The sequence below is a fragment of the Brachycentrus maculatus genome, unplaced genomic scaffold, assembly GCF_059751285.1.
Source record: "Brachycentrus maculatus isolate JH-2025_06_01 unplaced genomic scaffold, ASM5975128v1 h1tg000269l, whole genome shotgun sequence".
Lineage (NCBI taxonomy): Eukaryota > Metazoa > Arthropoda > Insecta > Trichoptera > Brachycentridae > Brachycentrus > Brachycentrus maculatus.
In genome coordinates, this window is record NW_028281020.1 from 2,713,112 (window position 1) to 2,735,916 (window position 22,805).

The window sequence follows — 22,805 nt, forward strand, 5'->3', positions numbered from 1 at the left end:
TTCTCTCTCAGCCAACGAAAACAGTTAATGAAATTAAAGAAGTATATTAAGAAGAAAAAATATACATAAATATATTTATAACTAACTGTATCCAGCCACGCGTCACTTTACATTGCTCAGTCAGGTTAAATGGAAAAATAACAAAATATAAAACACATGAAATTGATTAAATAAATATATTTTTTACGTGTTTTTTCTGATTTTATAATACTTACTGGCCCAAGGGTCCCAGCTAAAGAGACGTATCTCTTAAGGGCTTTCTTCATACCACCGAGACGTTCTTCTTCGAGTTCTACCAGTGATTCCAACCCTTTTACCACCGACGTCTCCCATTCAACTCTGGAAAAATTAAATTAAATATATTTATTCAATATTTTCAACGTTATAAATATTCAAAGTTATTGCTTGATCTTGAAAACTTATGTGATATGTCGCTCACTCCTTTCAAGAACGTCATAAATCAAAAATTGTCAATTTTCAGTTGTGCATGTTTTCGAAATGCCCATAAAATATTCTATATCCCAGCAAAAGAGGCATATTTTTAACATAATATTTACCCGCTACAGGGCAGAAAGTGTTGTTTTTGCATTTTGAAGAAAAGGTATTGTTTAATTATTTTTTCAAATAAACTACTTATTTTTCAAGTGGAGAAAAAATCTTCAGGTTTAACCTAAAAAGATCTGTTGCACAGTAAAAAGTTCAATAAGTGGCTTGATCTTTATTTTTAATAAATTGTATTTTATTTTTAAACTTTAAAAACGTTCTCCTGAAAAATCACGTTTTTTGATTTATGACGTTCTTGAAAGGAGTGAGCGATGTGGCAACTGGAAAATGTGACTATATTTTGTATCTATGTTTACCATATGTATACATGTGCAAAAGATAAACCGCAATAAAAAAGTTTTCATTGTTTGTGAACCATAAATAAATAAAAAAAATTAAAAAGTTACATATCCCTGATAAGATGAGAAATACGTCAATACTTTAAGTGTGTCCAAATTTTTGTTTATGGTGTATTCACATAGGAGATATTTATATTGATGCTACGTATCAATATATGAATAGCTACGTATCTGTTGCGTATGTTTTCTGTTTTATATGTTTACTGTTTTTTTTTTGCTGTTGCCTTATAGCACATATTTTTACTTTACTGCTCTTCTCAACTTGTACATCTGATAACTGTTTTTATATATTTTTTTTATTTTATTTTTACTTTAGTTCTAAGTTAAGTCTGGCTATTAATCTTCTTAATTTTTGCTATATTTTATTCTTGCTGTTTACTTTTAACTCATTTAACATTTGTGAAATTTTGTAATTGGAAAGTTATAATTAAATGTTTTATTTGTTATTCATTATTGTAAATGTATTTATTTAAATTTTCTGTTAAATTTCTAATTTTTTTTTAAATTACCGATTTAACATGATTTTGAAGTCATTTCAAGTCGCTTGGGCTCACCAGAATTTTAATTTTATCACTTTAATTTTTATTTTTCATCTATATCAAAAAGTGGTATATACCAAGTAAAACTTGAATAAAAATGGGTAGATATTACCACAAAGTAACTGCAAAATCAATAAATGTAACAGTTTTTATCATAGGATCACTAATATTTGTAGATTATGTATAGATTTTGCCATCAGACTTGAGATAACAAACACGTATTCAAGTGTTTTTATTGTAAATCTATCTATATTGGCCTAAGGAGCGGTAACAAACGAAAACATAAATGATTTTATTGCTTCGTATGTAGTACAACTTTGCAACTGTGTTAATAGTCCATCCGTGTCAACTCTGATGGAATTTGCTCAACCTACACTATGGAAATAAAGGCACCTATCAATATTTTCTGTAAATGGAAAATATTATCAACAATTTAAGGGTAATTGGACTCCCGATATCAGTTTTATAGTCAGGAATTAAGTCAACTACACCACAAGACTTATCACTCTAAGGCAGTTGTCGGGGAACGGGGGAAATTACCCCAAATGGGGTAAAAAATATTTTTTTGGGGTAATAAGGAAATATTTCTACAAACCTAAACAAATCATGTGTGTGCGGTGTATCGTTGTTTCTTGCCAAAAAAATGTTTATTTAAAATACACATTGATCGTCTTCTTTTCATAATGGGAGAGGAGGTAGTATTGACTTTCGCAAAAATATTCTAGGGTAATGGTTAAAAAAAAGTTCCCCGACAGCTGCTCGAATGTTACAGTATAAACATAAATTATGTTAATTATATGATTTAGTAAATAATATAAAAATGTATACTTTTCAAACCTTTCTTAGCCGCACACCGATGGTGCATAAGGCACTGCATTGTATAAACGCAGTGTTATGTTGATCGTTAACACACGAAGGAAAGATGAAATCGAACCATTACACTACGGAGGCGGGCTGATAATGTATAAATGAAGGAATACTAACCTTGCCCTTTCAGCTCGCACACACGCCACATAATATTCAACATCGCTCTTCGTGGCCACATCTTCTGATTTCAACTTCTTCCTCTTCAATTCGGCTTCTTGACTTGGTGTAGCACCCTTCACAACACTAGTAACAAAAAAACATCTGTTACATATTTTCCCTGTTCCAAGTAGCCTAATTCTACGGTAGTAAATAAGAATTCAGAACTATAATTGTTTTATCATTAACATTTCATTTATATTGCAAATCTCCCATATATTAATTTTCAAATAGTTGTTTTGAAAACAACTAGTTTAACGATTTTCCAAACATCAACTTAATATTTAACATCATGAATATCACAAGTAAACATAGTACGAGATGTAGTCGGCGTCCAAGAAAAGAACGCAATCTACGAGTATCTCATAGTTGGCATTCAACGTGTTAAAAAAAGGTTCAGATGGTTTGGACATGTGAATCGAGTGACTCTAGAAAGAACAGTAAAACAAATGTATGAATTGAATGTGGTTGATAATAGAAGCAGAGGAAGACCGAGAAAAATGTATTTAAAATACTTTTTTTTTTCAAAAAATAGAAATATTTGTGTTTTTATTATTTACATAAATATTTCAGTTTCACACTATTTCTGTGAGCCTAAGTGGCTCATTATTATAAATAGGTATCAAATTATGATAGAGTGGGTTCGAACCGAGAAACTCTGACTTAAGAGTCCGCGACACTAACCACGGGAGTACAACCCGACTTTAAGTGGTCAAGTCAAAAGTTGTATGAGGAGATGCAAAAATGTGTATAAGGCGAAGATTGTAAAGACAGATTGGTGTTAGAGTTCTATTCTCTCTGCCTATCCATGCGGGAAACGGCGTGATGGTTAATTAGTTAGTTTAAAAAAAAAACACTAAGGAAAAGAAATAAAGGTTGCAATTATAAAATTGCTTACTCTACCTAATATTAAAATATTATATACCTGCAGTTACATTGTTAATAATGTAGGTTCAAATTAAAATTCAATTAACATTTAAACAAATTCAAACAATTATTTTTTAATGGTATTTAAATTACAAGTTTAATACCGAAATTATATAACAATCTTTGGTATCATTGCGTGACCTATAAAAGACGACATTTTTCAAAAGGTACCTCGTATCTTGTAGCCGCTCATTGACTCGCGCCGCCGCGTGAGAACTTTTCTTACTTCGTGCCTCGCCATCTCTCAACTCGTTCAATCTTCTAACAGCTCTACCAACATCACTTTCAACCTATAATTAAATTTTATTAATTGTGAATTTAACCCTTTCCACTGCAATGAGATCAATTAAAAGATAACATTAATAAAAAGGTTGGAAACTATGATTATTATTTTCTTATTTGTGTAATATTTATAAATGAAAAGTCTGGATATTTACTGGGCTGAACGATTCAGCCCCGTAAATGCCCAGACTTTCATATTCTTCTTTGATGAGATGTCAAAAAATAATATGAAAAATACTACTGTAATTGGAGATAATCCAAATTTATGAACAAGTATTTAGACACACTCAAAATGTTGTAAAATTAAATTGCTCGTTCTCTTACCCTTCTTTGCTTAAATTAGTCCTTCTGTTTCCCATCTATAATTCCAGATTTAACTATTTTTATTTGACTTATCGGTCTCTTTAATAAAATAAATAGAATATTTGTAAAGACAAACATTTTTAATTGGATTAAAATAATTTTCATTATAATCCAGCTATTGTGTAAAATCAATAATAAAAAAATTGTGATGTATATATATATAGCTTCAATGCGACTTTTTGTAAGGAGATGAAAAAAGGTGAAAATTCATATCTTATACCTGTTTTCTTACTGCATCTCTAGATGAAACCAATCTCTGAAGAGGTCGTATAATTTCTTCCACCAGTCTATTTGAAAATTGCCTGAAAATAAAAACAAAGTTTTTTTTTACTAGCTCCGCCTATTTGAAAGTGATATTGGTTCAAACAAACAAAAAACATTGTCACAATATAAGATGAAAACGAAAAAATACGAGGAAAACATGGTACGATCAGGTATGCCAAATACTTGAAAGTGGTCAGGTTAGGAGTCGTAATAATCGGCGGGTATGTATGAGGAGATGCATGAACGTGGAAGAGGCGAAGAATGTTTGCAAGGACAGAGTGGTGTGGCGCTCTATTCTCTCTGCCTACCCCTGCGGGGAAGCGGCGTGATGGTTAGTTAGTTAGTTTTTTACAATATAAGATATTAAAGGAGAAAAACAAAAAAAAAAAAACAATAATTAACAATATGAATTAAGTTATTCGATCTGCAGTTATCAAATCATACATATTTAAAAATTGGTCAGTAAAAATTATTGATACAGTAATGAATTATTGATAAATAATTACTATGAAATGTGGATGTATTAACATATAAAAATACAGCTTATTGATGATACATACTTAAAATAATTGAAAAAATCATACTGGTTGTGTTTAGTCCGTTCACATCTATATAAATTATGTTTATATGTATATATATATATATATATATATATATATATATATATATATATATATATATATATATATATATATATTTATACATATATATATATATATAAATATATATATATATATATATATATTTATATATATATATATATATATATAATATATATATATATATATATATATATATATATATATATATATATATATATATATATATATATATATATATATATATATATATATATATATATATATATATATATATATATATATATAAAATATATATATTTATGTATAAATATGACATTGTTTACCGCCTGTGCCACGTTCAAATCATAGCACGCAAATTTTAGCTTTTTCTTATATGTAAAAATCTAAGAAGAAACTAACACATACAAGTCAAATTTTTTCTATGGTTTTAAAAACTATCGCTTTGATTTTTTTTTAAATATGGAATTTAAATTCGGTCCATCAAATTATCAATGTGTCAAGCCACTGCCGCTAGCGCACACATCGTGACCGAGGTTTAAATGTACATATACATATGTTCATAGGATTGGAACAATGGATTTTTGACCCAGATGGAACGACTTCTCGATCATAAGGATATCTACTAATTATGTATCGATAACTTCAGGTACATATACTTAAGAGGATTTTTTAAATCATAAGAACCTTTTACAATTAACATATATATACTCTCTATTATTCAGATAAATCAGGATATACATATATACTCTATATGTATATCCTGATTTATCTGAAATTTGTCAGTTACCAACATACGAGTATCTACAGAAAATCAAATTATAATATGCCCAATTAATCAATGAACTTTATCAAATAAATTTTATATCTGACCTGCCAACCTTATCAACAAGGAAGAAAGTGGCTACATGGCATAGTTGAAAACAAATTGAATTTACATTTAGTATTTTTCTTATTTTAACTAACAAATTGCAATGGTAATGGATTGTCTAAGATAAGGAATATTTTCTCTTAAGAGAGAGTGCATCTTTTATCAAAATGAATAAGTGATAATAAAATTTGTCTACATTAAAATATATTCGTTTTTGATTCTGTAGTTCTTAAATTGTGCCACACGATCAATCAATTATCATCTTATCTATGATGGAAAGGAATCACCAGATGTTAATATAAATGATCTCATGTGAAACGAATTTAAGATATAATATAAGCATGAGATCGACACATAATAGCAAAATAACCCAGAAAAAAACGATTTCGTTTAAAACATTTATTTTCAATTTAATTAAAATGATGTTAAAATGATTGATTGAAACGTGAAGCTTAGAGAAGTGGAATTTGAAATTATATGGGGATATTTGACAGAGGCCTCTATTGACGATTTTCTGTATCTTGTGGATATTGCTAATCGCAGATACGTAGACAACAAAGTTAATAATTTAGCGATAATATTATTTTAATGTTTGGCGAATATCGATTATTTATTTAAATCAATGATTTTTTTAAATAAAAATCATTTCCAGTAATTGAGATACATTTTAAAATAATCGTAAAATCGAATTATCTTTAAATAATTGATATTTATTTTTAATACATTGTGTTTTTTTTAACTTTTAAAACGTTCTCCTGAAAAATCAAGTTTTTTTTATTTATGACGTTCTTAAGAGGAGTGAGCGATATTACATTTCAATGTTATTTTTTGTGTTATATCTAATAATTATTATAAAACACAGTTTCTGTAATGCAAGTCAAAATTTACACAATTAATTTAATACAGCCAACTAAAAATAATCGTTAAAGCGAATTTTCTTTGAAAATTTTGATTGTTATTATGAAATACTTATATTGTTTAAATTAACCCTGTACATCATACAATATGGTATTTATGGAAATCAATTCTAATATTTTTATAAGCAATTATCTCTAAAATTCTACTCAATTATTTTTAAAAAATGTTATTAAAACCAACAAAAAAATCATCAATGTAAATTTTATTTGAAAATTTCAGTTATTATAATGTAATTTTTTTTTGTTGCTGTACAATATAGTAAAAGTTATTATTTGTGTTTATTAATTAAAAGTTTATTAATTATTTAACAAAATTTATTAAATTCAACACAATTTTACAAAATAAGTGGCATTGCAACGAACTAAAACAAAAGTATTTCAATAAGCCAAACAGCTAAAAATTTTGAAAACAAGTTTAGATACCTGTGCATTTGAGCCCTGACCTCCATGTCTATAGCCGCCCTCCGCGATGCCAGGGCGGCCCAACTGGCTCCCTTGGATGCTCTTCGCGCCCTAGCGCCAACACGGAGCACTCCGCAACAGTACTGCCGCTCTATTTCAGCCCTGAAAATGAAAAATAAATCTGAAAAATCTGAAAAAAGGCCAAGAAATCTTTTTTTTTAAATTGCATTTTTTAAACAACGCACATTATTTTATTCATATTATTATTATATCGGATACTATATTATCCACCCTATGGGGTAGATGTCAATTTTAAATGTATGCGGAAGACCTTTTGATAGGATTTTAAAGGTATCTAAGACTAATTCATCTAGGTTGCAAGAAAAATTGCAATATGGATGTTCAATAATGGGCACAATGGTGAACGTTACACAAGCGTATAACGTGATCGCTTAAGCCAGCCAAATATTTGGTCGTAAGCCATGAGATACTCAGACTTCCATCTCTTATAAAAAAAAAGTGAAGAATGATACATGTTTCATATCAAGTTAAGACACTTTTAAAATTTACGTAATTTTATTATACATTTACTGTCATATCGATTACACAGTATTAAACAGAAACAACTCAATTTTTACGGATATATTTTACCACGAACCATTAAAAAGTTATTTATATTTGTGACAGCTATATATATTTCATATTCCGAAACAAATTATTACATTTGTCAATATGCACATATCGCTCAATCCTTGCAAGAACGTCATAAATCAAAAAACTTGATTTTACAGGAGAATGTTTTTAAAGTTTAAAAATATAACACAATTTAGTAAAAATAAATATCAAGCCACTTATTGAACTTTTAACTGTGCATTAGATCTTTTTAGGTAAAACCTGAAGGTTTTTCCTCCATTTGAAAAATATTGAGTTTATTTAAAAAAAATAATTAAACAATACCTTTTCTTCAAAATGCAAAAACAACATTTTCTGCCCTGTAACGGGCAACTGAAAATTGACGACTTTTTATTTATGACGTTCTTGAAAGGAGTGAGCGATTTGTTTTATTTAAGTGGTAATTAAATTATTATGTTAAAATAAAAATAAAAACATTTTGGGTTTTCTTTGAAACGTAAAGTAAATCTAGGTCGTATTTTAGTTCAGCTAAAAGCATGGATAAAATTGCATTTAACATAATTTTCTGAATATATGCCAGACGATATTCTAATAGAATATTATTTTTACATTGATATCTCAACATGGATGAAGAAGAATATGGAAGTCTAGTTATTTACAGGGCTTACGACCAGGTTTAAATAAATTAGCCAATGACAGGTCAGTAGTCCTGTAAATACAGAGACTTTTATGTTCTTCTTCATCTACGATAAAATATTAATATTTTTATTTGTTTATTCTATGTAGTTACAAAAAATTTAAAACTATTTGCTAATTTAATACATTTTCAATTTTTATATATCTTAATACTAGTTATGCTGAAGGGCGTGCATTCCACATAGGCAGAAAAGCAGTTCCTATCCTAACTAGCCCGCGTGACATATATATGTGTAACAACGCGACCAGTACCTACCCTACTTTACTAAGTAGGTAGTACCAGCTTACGTTACTACCTACCTCTACTGACAACCCTAACCAATTCTCTGTGCACGCCACTGGTTACTCTGTACCTCTCTAAAAAAGAAACTCAGCACTTGTGCTTAAAGAGGGAATATCCGTAAAATGTGGGTTTTGAGTTTAGATCAAAATTCGACAGAATTTTTTATAGATCTCAGATTCTGGGGTAAGTTGTTCCACGCCGCGAAACCAGCAACGACAAATACCCTTTCACCGAAATTATTATTGGGACGACGTTTTAAGCTAAGATCGTCTGCCGATAGCTGATGTGACTACTAATCAAAATGCCTTCTGATATATACACCAATATTACTACAACATTTTGAGTGTGTCCAAATACTTGTTCACAAAATCTGGATTATCTCCAATTACAGGAGTTATTTTCATATTATTTTTTGACATCTCATCAAAGATGAAGAAGAATATGGAAGTCTGGGCATTTACGGGGCTGACGACCGTCATAGGCTGGTTTAAGTGATCACTTTACACACGTATAACATTCACCAATTCTACCCATTATTGACAACCACACTACTCAAATTCTTGGAAGTTCTATATATATGAACCAATATAGAAACCTTGTACTTGAATCACGAGAACTTCAGAGACATCTATTGGTGAGATATAAAGAAGCTCTTTATTGTGATCACTTAAACCAGCCTATGATGGTCGTCAGCCCCGTAAATGCCCAGACTTCCATATTCTTCTTCATCTTTGATGAGATGTCAAAAAATAATACCAATATTTACTACATTGTTAAATGCAATTTGTCTGCAAGTACCAATTTTTGTCACCAATAATTCTACTCATAATCCTACTGTTGCATTATGCAGACCACATTGGTTTGTTTCATCATTCGTAGTCGCCTAAAATAACCTCGCACACAAGGTATTTTTGTCGCGGAAGAAGAGTATCTTCGACGTTCGCACTGACATATTTCGTTTCCAAAATCTGTTTCTATACTCGTTGCATATTTCGCCACGTGAGGCCAAGATCTTTGCGTAATCACCGTATAATCCTGAAGCCATGTAAATCATTTAATTCATAATATCGCATCATTCAGCCAAAATTGCATTGCAAATAGCAAAATTTTGAACCGTGTAATAGTGCCAACACAAAGACAAATAATGGAATGAAATGAAATGATCAAGAGTTAATTCTATGAAAATTGTAAAATAGTTTATTTTTTAATTTTTTTTCTCTTTTTTGTGTGTATAAAAAAACTGTGTGTGTTAAAAATAGATAAAAACGACGTATGTAAAAAGAACTCCACCGACAAGATACACAAGGTGACTTGGTGAGTCTCTGCAAAAAAAATGTTTTATAATGGTTTCTTTTAAATAAATATTTACAATTAACGTAAATAAAAAAAATATTTTATTTAATTAAATTAAATTTTTAAAAAAAAACACGGATGTTTTACAATTATTCTTACTTACTATTTGATTTGTTGACAGGAATGCGTCCAATAGCACATCATACCTATGTTGATGTCATATTAAAATAAAAACTTATGTATCATTTCTAATTACTCAGCTATTAAAAGATTTTAACATATTTCGTTGATAAATTTAACAGTTTAACTAAATAATTTGTTTAGAAGATGAATCACATTTTTTTCAAAGGGTTTTCAAATAAACTTTAAACTTTTTAAAATATTCTAAGGTCTTGAGAAAACAGATATAAAAATTAAATTTAGTACAACACTTATTCTTGGCTTATTTATACATATTATTTTTTTTAAATACACAAAACTAATATCATTAAATGCAACAATCAAAATTGTAAGCCCTAACACTACATTCTTTAACTATATATGCATATGTAATATAAATCGTGGATTTTTATCTTATAATATAAATATACTTATTCCTCGTAAGTAATGAATTAATGAAAGAATAAATATCTTGTAAATACTACATTCCGATCCTACTTAATCAAATTCGAATTCACATATATTTTTTAAGATTTTTCCACTCATCATAGAGAAGTAATTTTTTCATGCATTAGAAAATATATTTTTAATTCAATTTTTCATGTACAACAATTCGTAAATTGCAAATGTCTTTTCGTATTTTTCTATATATATTTAAAAACATATTTTATAAATTTAAATATATTTTTCTCACTACTCAAAAGTAATAATAATAATAATAAAACCCTTATCCGCACCCCAATGGTGCATAGGGCACTGTGTCTTATAAACGCAGTGTTATCATGATCGTTTTACTTATGAAGGAAAGGTGATCAGCCCTCCGCTTCAGGTACCAGTCCATGGTAATATTGAATAAATATTACAGTGAAAAAATCACTTATATTTATTTTTACCCCCTTGGGAATCGAACCCGGGACCTCCGGAACGGTAGCCGAGCGTGCTGACCACTACACTACGGAGGCGGACTCAAAAGTACATCTCATATATCTCTATCACTGAATTGTCAATTACTATTACACAGTACAATATAATGCGTGTACCGTAAAGGTTTGGTTTAATGTTAATATTGTATGTTGGCACGTAAGAAACACATATTCTCCACGCTTAACAATCTATTCGCTCGACTCACGTGTGAAATAGCGATTACTGGATATTACGTGTCGATTGGTGATACACTTACTTCACTAATGTGTTCTGCATACAGATATTTGTTTCGCCTTCGAATTGAAGATACATTCCGGAGCACATAGCGGGAATTGATGATTTACAATTCCATTAAACATTAACTTAATAACATTTCGAAGTATATTGCAACTGTATTTAACGAAAAAGTAACACATTTCTTTAAACTACCTCTGTTTTTAGAGTATTATTTTAGAAATGTATTTGAAATTTGTTTACAACATTTTGAGTGTGTCCAAATAATTCACGTTCACGAATCTAGATTATCTCCAATTAAATTAGTATTTTTCACATTATTTTGACATCTCATCAAAGATGAAGAATAAAAGAGTTTCTGCTCAATAAAAAGTATATTTTTATCTCACCAAAAGATGTCTCTAGTGAATTTCTTGTGATTCAAGAATAATGTTACAAAATTTGTTCATATATATGTATATATATATATATATATATATATATATATATATATATATATATATATATATATATATATATATATATATATATATATATATATATATATATATATATATATATATATATATATATATATATATATATATATAGAGCTTCCAAGAATTTAAGTAGTGTGGTTGTCAAAAATGGGTAGAATTTGCGAATGTTACACGTGTGTAAAGTGATCACTTAAACCAGGCTATGACGGTCGTCAGCCCCGTAAATGCCCAGACTTCCATATTATTCTTCATCTTTGATGAAGTGTCCAAAAATAAGATAAATCATTATTTTAAAGTAGTCATAATGGAAAATGACAATGTGACTGATTATTAACAAATAGTTTAAGTCAATATTACAGACATATTCGACAAATTTTTATTATCAATCGTGAAAATAAGTATAACAGAATTGTGAATAATTATGATAATAACTCAAGAATAATTTACCTTTGCTGCAGAATGCTAATGAGCTCCTTACACATGACACTCCCTTCTTTCACTATATTTCTCAATGCAGCGAAATTATCCTGTTCCTGTAAAATAAAATAAAAATAACCCAAATTAATTATTTACCCACAATCCAAAATAAGGTGATTTTTTTTATTTTTCTTAAACTTCTTGTATAGAATATATAAACGTTGGCAGACTTTTTGCTAAAATGCAATATCTTCTAACCAACTAAAAACAGACGAGTAATACTGACTAAAATGTGTATCGTTTACAATCCTTTATAATTGTGTAGAGAGCAGATAATGCTTTTACGTACGTATAAACAAAAAAAAAATTGATATCTCATCAAAGATGAAGAAGAATATGGAAGTCTGGGCATTTACGGGGCTGACGACCGTCATAGGCTGGTTTAAGTGATCACTTTACACACGTGTAACATTCACCAATTCTACCCATTATTGACAACCACACTACTCAAATTCTTGGAAGTTCTATACATATGAACCAATTTAGAAATCTTGTTCTTGAATCACTAGAACTTCACTAGAGACATCTATTGGTGAGATGTAAAGAAGCTTTTTATTAAGCAGAAACTTGGTTCATATATATAGAACTTCCAAGAATATGAATAGTGTGGTTGTCAATAATGGGTAGAATTGGTGAATGTTACACGTGTGTAAAGTGATCACTTAAACCAGCCTATGACGGCCGTCAGCCCCGTAAATGCCCAGACTTCCATATTCTTCTTCATCTTTGATGAGATGTCAAAAAATTATATGAAAATAACTCCTGTAATTGGAGATAATCCAGATTTTGTGAACAAGTATTTGGACACACTCAAAACGTTGTGAAAAAAAATTTGTTTAAATAATAATAATTTTGCAACATAGAAATACTGACAATCAAAAATTTTAATATAAAATTTGATCATTTGGTATATACTATAAGTTTTTGACTTCAAAATATATAACTTTTATAATTTTAATTTAAAATACGAATATTTAAAATAGTTAAGAAAATAAATAAAGGCTTTAAACTACCGGAAATATTTAAACTTAAACTTGAAATGAAGTTCCTTATTCTAATCACGTTCAGTCATAAATATTTTAACACATGAAATATGAAAGGCTATAAGTATTAAATAAATATTTACTATTATTTTAAACATGTCATACATACATACTTAATTTTTATTTTTTCTTAATCGTTGATATTTTTTTACGGTCTCTCTCCTATCTGTTAATTCAAACCCTTATCCGTACCTCAATGGTGCATAGGGCACTGCATCATATAAACGCAATGTTATCTTGATCGTTAACATATGAAGGAAAGATGATCAGCCCTCCCCTTCAGGTACCAGTCCAGGATAATGTTGAATAAATATTAGAGTGAAAAAATCACTTATATTCATTTGATCCCCCCCCCTGGGAATCGAACCCGGGACCTACAAAATGGTAGCCGAGCATGCTGACCATTACACTACATCTTTATATGTATAAAAAAAATCTGATTGAATCTCATCTATGTCCAAAGCTATTTACATACTTCACAAATTCTCAACTGATCACATATAATACTTTCAGCCAAAATTCAACATCTGTAAAAATTACAACTAACATACGAAAGGAATCCATTCAACAACAGTGTATTTCAATCTTTTAAAAAATAATGCGATATAGGTGTTCAATAATAGGCAAAATTGTAAGCGTAACACAAGTGTATAAAGTGATCACTTAAGCCAGCCAAATGTCTGATAATATGCCCTAGAATCCTAAGACTTCTATCTTTTTTCGTATTAAGATGAAAGATCCTTCATCTCAGCCGACACACCTGTAGAAAAACAACCCATTTTTTCCTTCGAACTTACACATAATATGTATAAAATTAAACTGATAGACTATTCATATTTTAATGCATTTTCATTCTCAAAATTATTGCTGACAAGAGAGGTGTTATTCTATCATTACTAAGTTTTTTTTATATGAAAAGCATTTGTAACTAACTAACTAACTTACTAACCATCACACCGCTTCCCCGCAGGGGTATGCAGAGAGAATAGAACGCCACACCACTCTGTCTTTGCAAACATTTTTCGCCTCTTCTACGTTCATGCTTCTCCCTCCTCATACATTCCCGCCGATTATTACGACTCCTAACCTGACCACTTTTAAGTATTTGGCATACCTGATCGTGCCATGTTTAACACTCTTGTGTCTACTGTGGCGGATTTTAATCCAGAGAAGCATTTGTATCATTAAAAATATTATTATTATTCTTGCTCCTGACCTGACCACTAGCAAATATTTGAAATATTTTACTAAGATAATTATTCCTCGGTCTTCCTTTGCTTCTAGTACCACCCACATTTGTCTCATAAATTTGTTCGATACGTAGTCAGGTCAGGAGTCGGCATAATAGACTGGTATGTATAAGGAGATACATTTATGTGGAAGAGGCGAAGATTGCTTCCAAAGACAGATTGGTGTTGCGTTCTATTCTCTCTGCCTACCCCTGTGGGGAAACGGCGTGATGGTAAGATAGATTTATTTTTTTATGGCACATATTGCTTTTTTAGCTTCTCGTATTCATTTATGCTATGACATTTGTAAGTGTGGAAGCGTGCCAACTTGAAAATTCAGTATGCACTGTTTCTATTGTCCGATGTAATTAATCTCCAAAATATCCGAAGACATGTCGCGTAGAATAATAATTTTGACAACGCGAAGCGAGGTTTGGTCGAAAATTAGCATGTGTATGTAATACACCGTGCATCATTGTACGATATAACATGTTTGTATTACCGAAATAATGGGACAACAATGTGGGCCGTGAATTTACTCAATTTGTCCAACGTTTATTGAATAATGAGAGAAGCAAGCCATACGCAATAGATATTTCAATTAAATTACTGAAACAAAAAAGAATTAAGTTATAAAACATATTTTTAAAAAGAAACCGATGATAAAATTACATTAAACCCAGCATTTTTCTACATATGGTTGATAAATATAATTATACCCTTGTTCTTATCAAGGTTTCATTCCGGCTTAAGTTTTTGGTATCCATTTTTAAGTTTTACTTGGTAAATACCACAATGTCTTATAATCTATTGTGACACGTGTTTCGATGAATTCCGCATCATTTCCAAATACAGTTTGTATCGAAACGTGTGTCACAATAGATGTTAAGAAATGATGATATTTACCTAGTAAAATTTATAGATATCATAGATTTATAGACTTTGTTTAGACAGTGTTTGAAAATGATATGGAATGCATCGAAAAGCATGTCACAATAGAATTTAAGTAATAGTGGTTTTTACCCAGTAAAACTTACATTGAAAATAGGTAAATATTACAGACTGACTGTCGAATCAATTAATGAAATTTTTAATGTCCAACTGTCAATTATACATTTTTTTCATTCAAACCCTTATTCGCACCCCAATGGTGCATAGGGCACTGCATCATATAAGCGCAGTGTTATATTGATCGTAAAGACATGAGGAAAGGTGATCAGCCCTCCGCTTCAGGTACCAGTCCAGGGTAATATTGAATAAATATTAGAGCGAAAAAATCACTTATATTTATTTGACCCCCCTGGGAATCGAACCCGGGACCTCCAGAACGGTAGCCGAGCGTGCTGACCATTAGACTACAGAGGCGGTCAATTATATAAGGGTCTAGAAATACTTAAAAGGTTAGCAGCTTTGGGTACGTATTGGCATAATTACATTTATGTGATCGATTCCAAAAACCGAATGTAGAAACGACTTATTTTAAAGTCGTTATTAAATCGATCGCGCATGTATGTTTCAGAGTACTTTCATATTTCATTAGATTCAAAGTGAACGTATTCTCTATCGACTCTAGCTAGATTCATCAATTCATCAATTAAAATTGGATTCTTAATATGAAAATGAAATGTGAATATATTTTTTCTGATGAAACATTGAATATATTTTAATTATAATATTCATTATTGAATATTCAATTTATACACGAGAGATATTGAATGTTCACGATTAAATTATTTATTTTTAGTATCGTCCAATAAACTGGTGATTTTGTGAGAATGGATTTATTGGCAGTAATATAATAAATTAAAGAAAAAATGTTACAGATATAAACAGAAGAACCATAAATCTATTTCGGACCACCTGCTAAGTAGGCCTACTGTTTTATTCACGTTTTTCATACAAATTCCTTTCACCGAAGTCATTACTGTCCATTGTAGTTCGCTCCGGACCCATATTGCGCACAACATTTTAATAAAAACAAACCTAATTTATCGCCGTAAATAAATCATTATCACGGGCATAAGTATTAAAGATGTTTAAATTGAGGTTGATATACTCATACAACATTTAATTATGTAATGTTTTAATTCATTTACATAATCATAATTTTATTATTAAATGTAATAAAAAAATACCGTTATTGTAATAAAATATATAATTCACTCGTAAGAATTAAAAAATCAGAGATGTTGAAGGTACATACATTCTGATTTGCGTATTTACAATTCGCGCACTCCTTTCAAGAACGTCATAAATCAAAATACTGGATTTTTCAGGAGAACGTTTTTAAAGTTGAAAAATATAATACAATGTATTAAAAATAAATATCAAGCCACTTTTTGAACTTTTTACTGTGTAACAGATCTTTTAGATAAAATCTGAAGGTTTTTTCTCCATTTGAAAAATATTTAGTATATTTAAAAAAAAAAAAAACAATACATTTTATTCAAAATGCAAAAACAACACTATCTGCTCTGTAGCGGGTAAATATTAAGTTTAAAATATGCCTCTTTTGCTGGGATATAGTACATTTTCTGGGCATTCCGAAAACACGCACAACTGAAAATTGACGATTTTCGATTTATGACGTTCTTGAAAGGAGTGAGCGAATTGTGTCCAGGGTAATTTTAAATAAATATGAGAGTGAAAAAGAACTTTTATTTTATCCCCCCAGAGAACCGAATTTGGGACGTTCAGCATGTTAGCCAAATGACTACACTATGGGGGTGGATGAGATACAAGATTACATTCCCCTAGGGGTAGGCAGAGAGAATAGAACACCACACCAATCTATCTATGCAAACAATATTTGCCTCTTCCACATTCACGCATACATGGCCGCCGATTACTCTGACTCCTTACCTGACCCCATGCAGCATTTGAAATACTAAATCATGTCAAATTTTACTCGGTACTGCTCTTCTTCTATTACCAACCATATTGGCCTCATAAATTTGTTTTCCTATTATTTATTTACTCATGTAATTCACATGATCAATATATGTATATTTGTACATGTATATCCATATTTTTTGTCCGCCTCCATAGTGTAATGGTCAGCACGCTCGGCTACCGTGCTGAAGATTCCGGGTTCGATTCCCAGGGAGGGTTAAATAAATATAAGTGATTTGATCACTCTAATATTTATTCAATATTACCCTGGACAAGTATCTGAAGCGGAGGGCTGATCCCCTTTCCTTCATGTTAATGATCAAGATAACACTGCGTTTATATGATGCAGTGCCCTATGCACCATTGTGGTGCGGATAAGGGTTTGAATGAATATACATGTACCTACATATCATTCATGTAAACATATTTATTTATTGCGCATTCCACAATAATTATAACAAGTTGTAAATACTTTCTATGGATCGGCACATCAATTATTATTATATTTCCCTAATGCAAAAGACAGTTGAACGACAAATCGACTTCCTATAAATAAATGTGTACTTGTCTTTAATTACTCAATACTTCCACGAGTCCACAGTAGAAAGTGTGATGTCATCTTTCCATGTCTAACGTGAAATTTTCCAGAGTACAAAGACCTTCCTCTACATAAGTAACGATAATACTCGGTAATTTGCCGGTAATTTAAGGAAATTTACGCTAATCCACGCATTTTGTTAAATCACGCGTATCATCAACAAAAAGATGACTGATTTATGTGTCGACATAGCGCCGGTGTGTTAAGAGGTGAGTCCACAATACGCACGTAAACATAGGCACCGAGATGCTTTAAATGTATTCATATCAGTAATGGATATATCTGTCATACATCCTTCAAATATTATAATTCCGACTTTAAATCCTACTATAAACCATCAAAAATTACAATTTCGTTTTTTAAAAAGGAATAACCCGCAAAGCCTCTATTAGAGGCTTGTCCGCAAGTAAGATAGTAAAGATAGGGTAGGTAAATTTAAAAATACATCACAAACACCCAGACCAATTGAAAATATTTTTTTCTTGAATTTATTTTGATCTAAACGGGAATCGAACCCGCGACTCCAGTTTCGCAGTCGAGCATCTATTCAACTACGCCACGGCGCCTATCAACATACATTCAAAATACATTATAAAAATGCATACATGATTTTAAAATTGTTAATTGAAGGATTAATCAAATTCCTGTAGTATATATATAAATATCTTGCAATATTCAGTTTACGTTATGTCTCTGTTATTTCATCAAATAAATAGTTTACTAGCACCGATTTCATATCCATAGTATAGTGCAGTGCCGCGTTAGCAAGTTTGGCTACCGTTCTAGAGGCCTGGGTTCGATTTTTAGGGGGGTCAGTATAAATATGAGAGATTTATAGCTCTAATATTTAATTCATATCACCCTGAAGCACTCAACTGATCTCCTTGTTTTCACGTAAATAATGATCTAGTAAATCTGCGTCGATGGTATTTGGCACCTAGGGTGCATAGGGATGCACTATTTAGTGCGTACAAGTGTCAGAAGAAGAAAATTTTTGTTCGTATCGATTTTTTTTGGTTTTTCAATTTCTTAACAGTTCTTGATAGTTTCAATACTCCCCCCTTAAGTCACGAACAATTTCTTTTTTATTTACTCTTCCCTTTCTAATTGAGAATCTAATCGCTAAAAACAAACCAGTTAACAAATATGCTAGCATATAACATAAAATTACAATTTTACAAAAAAATAATATTTGGGTATTTTCCTTCCTAATATGATCATTTATAGGGATAAAATGTTCCCTGAAAATAATAATTATCTCAGGAAAAAATCACTATCCAACAGCTGTTCATATTTCAATTGTTGTCTTAATTCCAGCGCAATAAATAATAACGAAGAAAATAAAATGGAGGAAAGATATTGCATGATTCAGCCATTTCAATTTTATTGCCAAGGTCAGAACATTGTCGACAACTTTTTTGCAATGTGACTGCCTTTGATTTATTTGCGTCAATTAGCAAAACAAAAAATTAAATGCGAAAACATAATGTTATCAGAAGGTTAGCAGATCTTGAGATCCCACACAATGCTTGTAAACAGTTACCAACATCAGATCTGCACATCGTTCAATTTATATAGTAACTTTTTTAAGGAGATAAGTCAGGTGATTATGTGTTCAATACGTATATACAAAGCAATAAATCGAATAATTCTTAGTACCTAAAGGAGTTTTTAAGATATTCAGCCATTTTTCTAAGAACGCACACTATTTTGAAAGTTTTTGAAATTTGAGCTTTAGTTTATTTGAGTTATGAATAACTATGAAGAGACGGCTTTTAAAACGCATATATAATTCGCGATTGTAACTTTTTGTATTTTCTTTATATTAAGTTAACTATATATTAACTAAATATATTTAAAGGGTTAAGCTCTATAACAAGGTAACTCTTATAATATGGTTTATTGATTTATATTGCAAGCAGTTTAAATCAGTATTTTTATTTTTACAATATATTTTGTTCAACTTAAATATTATTGTTGATTGAAATGCGTTATGATAATGATATATACATATATATATATATATATATATATATATATATATATATATATATATATATATATATATATATATATATATATATATATTTAACGCATTTGCAAATCAGGTTTCTCATACAAGCTAATATGGACTTCGAAATTACCGATGGTATTCACGAATCGACACAAATAATAATCTTTCTTTCGGCTTTTGTTAACAGTTCTTTGTTTACTTCTAACACAGATTCACATTTTTTCCCAAAACCCCATATCGTAGCCATTCTAATCGATGTAACTTATTTAATATCGACATATCAAATATATTTGTATTTTTTTCATATTTTCAGAATCTGAACATTTTTCGATTTTGGTTTACTTTTTATGTTTTCTTGAATTTTTTTTGCAGATACTTTGTGGCACATCTACGCAATGCACAATAAAAACAACATTTAGGAGTTTTTAAATAATATTTTTTAAATCATATTTTTTAATCAATTTTTTATATGGGGTATGGAGTGCGTGGAAGTTTTTGGTAAGGGAATTTAAAGGTAATTAAGTATGAGTATTTTAATATTTAAGAATTTAGTACACAACCCCTGATGATGACAAGGTTTTTTTTCAAAACCGGTTGGATAAAGTGCACCAATAAAAAGTGGTTAAAACAAAGTTGTTTATTTTATAAAGTATACTTTTTATGTGATGAAAATTGTTGAAAATTTTATAATCACAATATCTTAACTGACTATCAGGTCACTTATTGGTAGTTGAGAAACTACTATTAATAACCATGACTTGTCCCATCGCCGATGAATCGTAACAAATTGAAACACTTTTGTGTCACCCTCATTTTGCAAACATTAAATTGTGTTTGTATTAAAATTTATTAAATAACATATCGCATTAATCATTTAATAAAGGTGCGTATTATATTTCCGAGATAATAAACATTAAATATTTTATTACGATTACCAGCCCATACGCAGTATGGCGCTGTGATAATACATATTTTGTACCACTTCCGGATTGTCATAATTCAGAATTTGCCGTTTTTAATCATGTTGATTGTTAAATGTTCCGGAAAAATAACTTGTAAATATAAAAATATGTTGTTACATACAACGTAAAGCTGCTTATACTAATAAAAAGCTTTGGATACGAGACAGTTTATATTATTTAAGAATGTAACCGTATGTATATTACAAGCATGCCAATTATATAACATTTCAAAACAACACGAGTATTTTGAGTTTAATATTGTATAACATTTTTTTTTCAACTTCAGAACAAAAGTAAAACTTTATATAAATGTTTGACTAAGTTTCTGAAAACGTGATTTACAATAGAATATTGTCACTTACGATTTTAACGTATTATACTATACTAAGTATTTTAAAAGTAGTAAGTAAAGTAAAGTAAGAATATAAGCAAGTAGAAAGGGAAGGGTAATTATCTATAACCTAATTATGAGTATTTCAATGTTTTAGAATTAGTACATAAACCGTGATGATGACAAGGTTCTTGTCGAAACCGGTTAGCAAAAGTGTAGCAATAAAAAGTGGTCAAAACAAAGTTGTTTTATTTTATAAAATTTAAAAATTCTTTAAAAAAAAGAAATATATTAAGTAATTTTTAAAAAATGTTGTAAAGCTTGTAAAATTATATTTTTCCGATATTTCTGGTTATTTTTTTTTTAATTTCATGATAAACTTATATCTTATTAACATATTCCAGTTGTATTGTATAAAGATTATCGATTGAATCATTTTTTTATACAAACATTTGTGCTCTTTATTATATACGCAAATATTTTAATTTCATACTATTTTCGTAGAACTATTATTTGAAATAAATACAATATTGTGGTAGAGTTCGCAACACTAACCACGAGACCACAACCAGATCCTTATAACTGAAATTTAAATTTAAAACATTATCTCTTGATGTGCCAAAATACTAATCATTTGATTTATATCTGGGTACAAAATTATTAGGGAGTCTAAAACAAATGTCAGTGATTTTTCACTCTAATAATTAATAATTATGGCTAATTTATATAACGCCATTTTCGAAATGGGCGCTATTATATTTTTATTTCCCTGGGCTGATACCCGAAGCGCAAGATTGGTCTCCTTACCTTCACACAATTAACGATCACGATAACACTACGTAGGAACGATGCAGTGCCCCATGCATCATTGAGTGCAGAAAACGGTTAGAAAAAATAGAAAAACACAGCGACTTTTATATTTTAATTTGACTTACCTCATTAACCCTCAAATTTCAGCCTAAAGAATATTTTTTTTCTTAACAAGGATTACGACCAAAAAAATGCCAGCGGTCGTACGATATTCTCTTGTCAAGTACGACTTAATATCTTCTTTATTTCTAAGATTTTCTTGTTTTAATGAGATCAACAGTAATATTTTTAAGCCGTGTTCCAGTTTTGTCTGAATACCTCTCAAGGTTATCTTAAAATGTATTTACTTTGCTCGTGTACATGACTTTATATGGAGATCATTTCGGAAATCAAAATTGTCCAGTACTTTTTTATTTCAACGCTAATACATCAACAAATCTGGTTGATACTATTACGGGTTTAACCTTTTCATAGCCGCAAATAAATTACGCGGCAGTGCTCAACAGGCCAAGTATTTTTTTGAAAAAAAAAAGTTGTCTAAAGATTTTTTTTTTGTTGTTTTTATTGAATTATAATTTACTTACCAAATATTATATCCCGCATCGATTGTTAGAGTTTTATTCTTGAAGTTAAACCAGTTTCAAATTTTCAGGGTTGTC

General features: G+C 29.9%; 1 protein-coding gene across 1 annotated transcript in view; it reads right to left on the minus strand.

Moving 5' to 3' along the window:
• The window catches only part of Nost (Nostrin), a 57,215-nt gene that overhangs the window by 9,757 nt on the left and 24,653 nt on the right, over positions 1–22,805 (minus strand). Inside the window, exons 2-7 of the mRNA XM_088266437.1 lie at positions 12,238–12,323; positions 7,111–7,251; positions 4,257–4,338; positions 3,563–3,681; positions 2,426–2,551; positions 216–339 (exon numbers count right to left, since the gene is read on the minus strand). Coding sequence (XP_088122563.1) covers positions 216–339; positions 2,426–2,551; positions 3,563–3,681; positions 4,257–4,338; positions 7,111–7,251; positions 12,238–12,323 — 678 coding nt within the window. The remainder of the gene's footprint in view (positions 1–215; positions 340–2,425; positions 2,552–3,562; positions 3,682–4,256; positions 4,339–7,110; positions 7,252–12,237; positions 12,324–22,805) is intronic.